The 9239-nt window shown below is 40.8% G+C and overlaps 2 protein-coding genes across 2 annotated transcripts; both read left to right on the top strand.

Annotated features, from left to right (window-relative positions):
• Nucleotides 1-2150: 2150 nt before the first annotated feature.
• On the top strand, nt 2151-3125 carry SARC_04823 (hypothetical protein; the record flags this gene model as incomplete). The annotated part of the gene is made up of 1 exon (XM_014301330.1): nt 2151-3125. The coding sequence occupies one exon, from the start codon at nt 2151-2153 to the stop codon at nt 3057-3059; it is 909 nt and encodes a 302-aa protein (XP_014156805.1). The 3' UTR covers nt 3060-3125.
• Nucleotides 3126-6356: 3231 nt separating this feature from the next.
• Nucleotides 6357-9154, top strand: SARC_04822 (hypothetical protein; the record flags this gene model as incomplete). Its single annotated transcript, XM_014301329.1, has 4 exons — nt 6357-6552; nt 6802-6917; nt 8078-8267; nt 8949-9154. 4 exons carry the CDS (start codon nt 6357-6359, stop codon nt 9152-9154), a joined length of 708 nt encoding a protein of 235 aa, XP_014156804.1.
• Between the last annotated feature and the right edge of the window lie 85 nt (nt 9155-9239).

The raw sequence follows: 9239 nt of genomic DNA, 5'->3' as shown, positions 1-9239 counted from the left end.
AACAAACAAAACAAAACGAAACAAAACAAACAAACAAAACAAACAAACAAAACAAACAAACAAAACAAACAAACAAACAAACAAACAAACAAACAAACAAACAAACAAACAAACAACAACAACAAACAAACAAACAAACAAACAAACAAACAAACAAACAAACAAACAAACAAACAAAACAAACAAACAAACAAACAAACAAACAAACAAACAAACAAACAAAGACAAACAAACAAACAAACAAACAAACAAACAAAACAAAACAAAGACAAAACAAAACAAAGACAAAACAAAACAAAACAAAACAAAGCAAAACAAAACAAAACAGTCCTCGCTAGTTGTCAACGACCGTTCTGAAATAAAAAACTGACTTCTATCAAGTGGACAACCATAGAAGACATTTGATTGGCCAACTGGTTTTCGGCCTATCCGACCATATAATGCGTGTTCATGACCCAGTATACCACCTCTATAATACATTGGTATACAAACCTATCATAACTAAGATTCTTCTTTTCCATATCCAACTCTACGAACTTGCTTTTACCTGTGCTAGACATCGTGATAGTTATACGTGTAATAGGATGTATGTGTATACAACTGTGATATTCATAAATAATATTCTGTACGTACTTGTAATGTGATATTTTCACCGGGAAACGTGTGTCTCTTTAGATTGGTTTTATATGTTATTCAGTCCTTCAATACCAATAGGGATATACTGTCAGCGGTAGAGCCAATGTGTGAGCCGCTAATAGTACTGACCAATGAGAATATGAAAGTTGACATCTATCGAAAAGGACAACTAAAAAGTTGACAACTAGCGAGGACCCACCGTATGTACTATTGACGTTTCATTTATACTTAGATCAGCCGCTTTTAAAAAAGCCTTGCAAAAGGCTATAGCCTTCTAAAAACAAACAGCCTTGCCCAGTATTTTTTTAAGACAAACAAATCACAATGCCCAATGGTTACATAATTATTATCTCTTTTTTGTTTTTTATTAAGAAAACAAATACTATTATTTCATAGCCCTCTAAATTATACAATCATTTGATCTATTTATAGCTTTCAGAGTTTCGGTTGGTTTGAAGTTTTTATTTTGAAAAAAAATAAAGGTACTGCATCGACTATAAATACAGTATTTACATATGTAAATACATATGTACTGTACAGTGTACACTGTATTTACATACAGTGCAAATACCTTTTCGCTTTTTATATAGATCTAAATATCACAGAAGGCAAATCTTTATATTTTATATTTTATGTAGCTGTTATTTTGTTTTTGGTAAAAGAAACAACAAAGCAAAATAACATTTCAAATATAATTTTGTTCAGGAAATCCTGGACCCTGCAGTTCTGCACTCTGCCGCTCTGCCTCACTGTTGCTCTGAGCCTCTGAGGCCTGAGCCTCCGCCGGTCTGACCTCTCTGGAAAATGAAATGTCGTGGAACCCCGAATCTCGGATTCTGGATGAAAATTTATGGATTCTCCCGCGAGACGCGAAACGCGATTGCCCACTGCCCATGGCGGCAGGCCCCAGGCCCCAGGTCCCAGAGTATAAATAGTAGTATTTATTTATTTATTTAGAGCCTGTCGAGGCGGAGACCTTTTTTATATAGAAAACATAAAAGTTTAAAAAAAGATCCGTCCGGCTTCCAAAATCCAAACTTCCAGTGTTTTTGTTTTTGTTAAAAAAATAATATAGACCTGTCCAGGACATTTTGATGCACATTGCTGATTGTGATTTCTGACAGTGCGAGACAATTCCAAAGGGCCATAAAATGTTCTATTTAGGAGGCTATGAAAAAATCATTAAAAAAAATGTTTTCCGACGCACTGACGCACCCGACAACGCAGGCGACAAAAATATGTATCTGTTTTCGAACGAACCAAAAGAACTCAACTAGAGCGCTGATATGTTCAATAATGCCAGAGTATATATGCCCTAGAAAGCCGCAATTGAGTTTTTTTTTGGAAAGAAGAAGTCATGTGACTATAAAGCGGACGCGCAGAATCTTCATGAAATCATATTAAAGCATTGAAGTAGTATGCGATTCGATATCAAGCGGAGATCACAGGCTGCCTCGTTGGCCGGCATTCTTTTTAGCATTCTTGTAATATGTATTTTATTTGACGTACGCGCAATGAAGCTGGATGAATTGCTATTCCAGAGGACGAATAAGCACAACATGTCATTGCCGCCTTTCAGTGAAAATAAGAACTTGGTAGTTGTAGCTGGCGCTAGGCCGCAGTATTTTGAAGTTGTCCTTGCCAACGTACAAAATCATTTTAGCGAGAAATGGGACTGTCTCGTATACCTGTACGAGGATGATATACCACAAGAGTTTTTGAATCCGCTCGAAGAAGTCTGCTTTGTCCACTTACTACCGAACAGGGAATGGGGTGACTATTTGTACTTAATATCACCCCCATTTTCTGATAAATACAACCATATCGCGATCATGTTGGACGATGTGTACATGCCCGCTACCGGCAAAAGGCGAGTCGATATCCCTGAAATGCTGTATCGTATGGAAAGGCATGAGATAAGCGTCCTGGGGCCTGCCATAGCGGGTGCCCATCGACTAACAAACCAACCTAGTTCCGAAGAGTGTATGTACGAAGTGAACGATATCGAAGTGTTCATGTCGATATATAGCAAGGCTGCTTGGAGATGTGCCTGGAGTTTTATGGAGTATTGGAACCACAGTGGATGGTGTTTGGACATTTGCTACGCATCACTGTGTCCAGCATTCAAGCAAGCGATCGATCACACAATGGTGGCTTATCATTTGCCCGGACAAAAACCTGAGAAGGATACTACAGAGTACGATACATCAAGTATAAAGCGCCTGGGAGGGCGTACATTGCATGACATAGTGGGTCTGACCGACGCTACGCCCACGTATAACGGGGAAAAGACACTGTGTGAACTAAATAAGTGTAAAATGGAAAAGCCACAGATGGAAAAGTTATACTGTGGTAATAATGTCGCAGCGGATAAGCCAGTTAAGGTGCGGGCGAAAGACCGCGGTATCACAGATATTACATAATCCGATAGCACGCCTTTTATCGTTCTTCATTTCCAATTCAAGCATATAAAATACTTTACAATCGTACCGATAAAAAGTCACGAGTAAACACAATGAGTGCTGCATGACCACACAATGCGACATACAGTATATTTCTAGGCTCCGTTATAACTTTAAAACCTTCTTGCAATGAAAACCGTACACACAGTACTTCCCCCGACAACCCCCCCCTGACCCCCTCCGCCCCCCTCCCCACCAAGAGCCAAAACTAAATATACGATAAATAAAATTCACGGTCCCGAACTTTCAAGTTTTGTATTCATTTTGATCGCAATCAGCTGCTGTCATCAAAATTCAAAACTCATGGGTCAAAGACTCCCGTAAGGCATAAAATATACGTTTTACGTTATAACGTATAAACTTGGCCTCGCCCGCCCTATGGTTGACTGATTGTTCTCCTTGACCCGTAATATATACACGACACCAAACAGTCGTTGTAACGGTGATGCGACGAACTAGCGCTAGCGACATTCAACCATGTTGGGATACAAGCTGACACATTGTTCCGAGGTCTTGCGTGCATGGTGTATACTTTTATGGATAGGTATCTCCATACCTCTCACCACAGGAAACCTACATGCTGGTATAGTCACCGAAGCCTTCGTCGGTGCAGAAGAGTACAATGAACAGCTGACGATCAAGCCATTGCACAACAATGACCTTCTGCTAAATTTCCAGTACACCTTCGAGAGACCCCTCATTGTCGCACCCCGTACGTAAACAGATCAGCTTGGTTGTGTTCTTCCATGAAGTGTATTCTGCTGGGATCTTTGCTTGACTGTGTTGATACCGGGTGTGCGAATTACTTGTGTTTGCGTGTTTGTGCCATGTGGGTCAAATGTTGAATGTTCTCCTAGTCTGTGTATTTTATGTCGTGTACAAATTATTTCTGACGCTCATATAAGCACCATCGACCTTATATCTGTACTCAATGTGACGTACACAGGCACTTAACGCCTCATGTTTATAATATTCGCAGTCTGGCGTAGATGGTCTGTACTTGCGTTGATGTTGTGATGTGGGGTTGAATAACCCGGGACACCGCTATCAGCTATAGAATACAATTATTGCACAAGCTGCATATATCAAGACTCCATGCACAAGAGTATGCTCACGTATTCAGTTGCGACTAGACCTATTCAATGTTAAGAATATCATTCAATTAGTCACAGCATGATTAAGTTCGGATTGACTTGTTTGAGAGTCTTCCATATTTAGCGGCCTCGTTTGCAGTTGCTAACACAGTTTCAGCATGGGGTGTGCATGTGCGTTTGCATGTCTTGCCGAACTTGCCTACGCGCCAGCGCTTTAAACAATAAATACTGATATCACATTACCGCCACTACGTTAGTGCACACCACGCAAGACGACACACTAGGGATACATTTATATCAAGTTTAAATCAGTCATTGTGAGTGTTATCTGGTGAGCAGACTTTTGGTATACTCTACTATCAGACTATGATCTACGGGATTATAAACCTGTCAGCAAATCGTTATTTGTTATCGAGTACGTTACCCTGATTTGCATTTGCATATGTTTGTATCTTTCATATGCACATCATATATATATATATATATACTGTATATAAATTACACTTCTATACATATATGTATGTATGTATATTGTATATATATATATATATATGTATGTATACATGCATGCACATATATATATATACAAACATATATATATATATATATATATATATATATATATATATTTATATATATATATGTGTATGTATATATATATGCATATATAGTACTATATATATATATATATATATATACACACACACACACATATATATATATATATATATATATATATATTAGTATCATTTCTATAGTCTGATCCTCAGATGTATCAATATTTACCCAATTGTGACCCTCTCATGCCCTGCATATCTTGGCTGTACTACACAAGCCAAGGCCAATCGGCTCAGAGCGCACCAAGATACGCAATTCCCAACAGTATAAGTATGACTCCAAATATTTATTCTTAATTATTTATCTTACCGGAGAGGAGTCCTGAAACATGGAGTGAGGATATGTTTAGCGAGTGAAATGGGCAACTGGCTGATATTTAAGCAAGAGCCTCACCCTCAGCAAAGTACTACGGGGACGCACCGGCGGTGTACTTTCATGCAATCACATAGACATATGCGAATACAAAACCCTAAAACGCTGAAAAACGTAAAACATTATAAACCCACAACTTCAGAGTTATCTGCTCACAAATCCCAGCATTCTGTATCACAGGGATATTAGGGAGCTACATTCTTATACAATGTATATACGCGGGTGCACAATCGCATATGGACCACAGACGTATATGTGCAATCGTACATGAACCACATATACTTAAGTGTAATATGTGTACGAATCACGTATATATTTTTTTGCAATCGTATATAAACCACAGTATCAGCGCCAATATTGAGACTATTGTGCTCCTTTGTGCTATTGTAAAGTGACTAACGGACGTTGTCCACACACCAACAACCACTTCGTACATCCCTTCTCAGTGTTTCTTCGTGGGCGCAACCGATCTGTTCGGAAGTAGCGCTGTGAGTGAATTGAGTGTCTTTCAGTACAATCGCCATAAACGACACAACTCGTAAGTGAAGTGTTATCCACAAACACAAACACACAAACCCACATGTGCACACTTTTCCGCCATCCCTCACTCGGTACATACCTCTCTACCGCCGCTTACAGAGACGCACTTCTCCGTGTTCCCTCGTGGTGTTGCTGAACTCTTAGATAGCACTGGTGTGACAGAGTTGAGTGTCTCTTTGACTCAGGGTCGTTGGCACCAAGAGAGATGGGGCCTGCCTATTACCTCCACACCCACGGGCGCAGAGGTTTGGGGAAGATTCGAGGGGAGTAATATGACAGAGTGAGTGACGGCTTGTTTGCCGCATTATCGGTGTTTTAGGGATTGCATCTCTCAAATTAATGTATAGTGTGTACAGACATTCAATATCGGGTTCATACAAATAAGAGGCACACGGATACATTTGTAATAAGTACACAGATGTATGGCTGCATGCAGTAGTGTAATAGTGTGTTTTCTTAGTCGCTTCGTGTCGCACGACTAAACATGTGTACTTTCAGGCGTATTCAACATGTATATACCTTCGTTTTGTGGTGCGTGGTTATCAGGGTCATACCGGAGGGACATGTGTATATCATAGACTGATACAGATGGAATTTATTCGATCGCTTTAGATATCTACATACATAAACCAACATGTGTGTGGCCATGTATGATATGACAATATATACGGGTATTTTGTGCACTGAACCCTTCAGCTTTCCTCACAGGGCGGAGACAGACGAGTCATGGCAGTCTGTTACCCAAGGCCTGGCTGGACTTCTGTGCGCATCACTTAATTTCATTCAACCGGAGAACACGGGCAAACCCGTTATGTTGTTTGGTGCTGAGGGTATGGGAGAAAATACCATAGTGTATAGATAGGAATACTTTGTGATGTATTTAAATTGTATTGTGTTCATATGTACAGGTGTTTGTGTGTATATCTTGAGATTAGACATCATCGCCCACGTCAAATGTATATTTGTACGCAGCTCTGCAGTACGTGATAGATTAAGATATGTATATGTAGGTGTGCATATGAACTCACTCATACATAGGCCTTCGAATATATAAACAAACTACGTCAATTCACATCCAGGTTCCGATGGGCGCCTTGGCGCAGGGTCACCTTATCGTTACGCTACTCTTTCTCGCGAGAATGTGTGCACTGAAAACCTAACCCCGCTCGTGAAACTTCTACCATGCCGGGCTAAGGTATGTGTTTCGTAACTCGAGTCTTACTTACTCGAAGCACAGGCAGTGATTGACATATACCGTGTTTATAACGTGATTTAATTTGCTCAGTATTTCAAATACATGCACGTATCTGCAAGGAAAATATACACCCAGCTCGTTGCCACCCTCGCCATACGCAGTGTTGTGATAACCTCTCGTTGTGCAAACTTTAAACTTAGTGATCGATACGCACAAGCGAGTTGACATACATGTGTTCGCTCCCGTCGTGTCTGGTACTGTGCCCAACTTTTAGATGAGGAAGTTCTGGCTGTATACAAAACTTCATGTCGTTCTTCCATGTGGGATTTTTGCCGTAGCATTCTCGTCAGTACGCCATTGTACGCTCAAAATGCATATGTCGGGAATCTCTGAATATTTTTACAGATACATATTCTAACTAAACAACCCGAAAGTTGTTGCTAGGTGATTATCCATAAATTCAGTATAGCTTTATTTGAACACTTCTGCATTTTCTTCGTTCGTACATATCCTTCGCATCTGGCTCCGCTACAGTAGCCGCATACACATCCGTCCTAATCAACTACGTACACAGCCTCTCCCCAATTCCCCCCCCGACTGCCTGTGTACCGATTAAATCGCGCTATATTCTATAGTCTATATTGTACCCACACTCATACGCCACCCCTCCCTTATCTTACAGGCGAGCCTTTCAAATGCGCTATATTATGATATGCCTACGCTCATTTAAAACCACTCCCTCACCTTACAGGCGGGCCTTTCAAATGAACTAGATTATGATATACCTACACTCATATAAAACCACTCCCTCATCTCACAGGCGGGCGTTTCAAATGCATTATATTATGATATACCTACACTCATATAAGACCACTCTCTCATCCCACAGGCGGGCCTTTCAAATGCACTATATTATGATATACCTATACTCATATAAAACCACTCCCTCATCCCACAGGCGGGCCTTTCAAATGCACTATATTATGATATACCTACACTCATATAAAACCACTCCCTCGCCTCACAGGCAGGAAATGCACCTATATTATGATATGCTTACACTCATATAAAACCACTCTCTCGCCTCACAGGCAGGCCTTTCAAAAGCACTATATTATGATATACCTACACACATATGAACCCACTCCCTCGCCTCACAGGCAGGCCTGGCAAGCATGATGAATGCATACACTGTGTTTGACTCGCTGTTCTCTGCGCTGTCTGTCCACGTGAGCACGGAGTGTGTCGATGACACGTGTGAGTATAAGAAGCAGGTGCTGGTGCTAGCCGTGAATGTGGTGCCCACACGGGTGAATCAGGAGCCGTCGCAACCGCTGCCAAAACAGTATCGTATGTGTTTTAAATAGGTTCTAAAATGTGTATGGTATATATCCTAGAGTGTTTGGAAGGAAAGTGTCGTGGAAGTGCATGGCTGTGTGTGCATGTGCGTATGTTCATGGCCCTACATCAGTCACGCGCGACTGCTCAGTGCTCATATCTGCGACGGCTAGTGACAAGTGCAGCTGCTACAGGTGAGTGTAATACCTCCGATAGTTTATTCGAACCAGTCTCAGCTTGTGCGTATATGATGTAGTATGCACGACGGTATGTGTAAGCCGTATGTGAGGCATATCCAGGAATGAACCTTGGAAGTCTGACTGCATGGAACTATGTGTGCATGTGTTTTTGGTTAGCTGTGTATTCTGTTCTCCAAAGATATGCATCCGCTTATTCGTAATAGCACAAGTACGTACTCATACTGGCAATCCTTTGTTGTTAGAAATTCTCAAACATTTAGTGGAACCCCTGGAGATGTACACATCTGGGGGGATGTGGAGGTAAATATGCAAATGTTGATGCCGAGTCATCCTTTTAGTGCATATGTGTCCGGAAATGTTTAAAAAAAGACAAATATGCTAGCAGATTGGACATCAAACCTCCGCCGCATGGATTGCATTTTAAACTCCGACGGCAGTCGTCTGTTTCCATACGATTGTTTCATCGCACTACGTCATAATTTCACCCTCACAGATTGGAATCTGGGAGATTTACTCAAAGCTGCTCTAAATTCGGCGTGTGCTGTTGCCACGAACTCCGAGGTTAAAATAGTAACCACTGATTGGCTGGGGGTTAAACGAATCACACTCAATAAAGCTCCTTCGCACACGGTTGAACACGGCGTGTATGCTATAGACGTATACCCGGTAGTCTTCGGTGAAGGTAGCAGAATTGTCTAAGTGTACGTATGTGTCTACTTGCTTGTGGATAAGTTGCGTGGGATATATATTTATATATATATACATATATATATAAATACTTATA

This window comes from Sphaeroforma arctica (genome assembly GCF_001186125.1).
Source record: "Sphaeroforma arctica JP610 unplaced genomic scaffold supercont1.285, whole genome shotgun sequence".
In the NCBI taxonomy this organism is placed as follows: Eukaryota; class Ichthyosporea; order Ichthyophonida; genus Sphaeroforma; species Sphaeroforma arctica.
The sequence above is the reverse complement of the archived record's forward strand: the minus strand, read 5'-3'. Positions and strand labels throughout refer to the sequence as shown.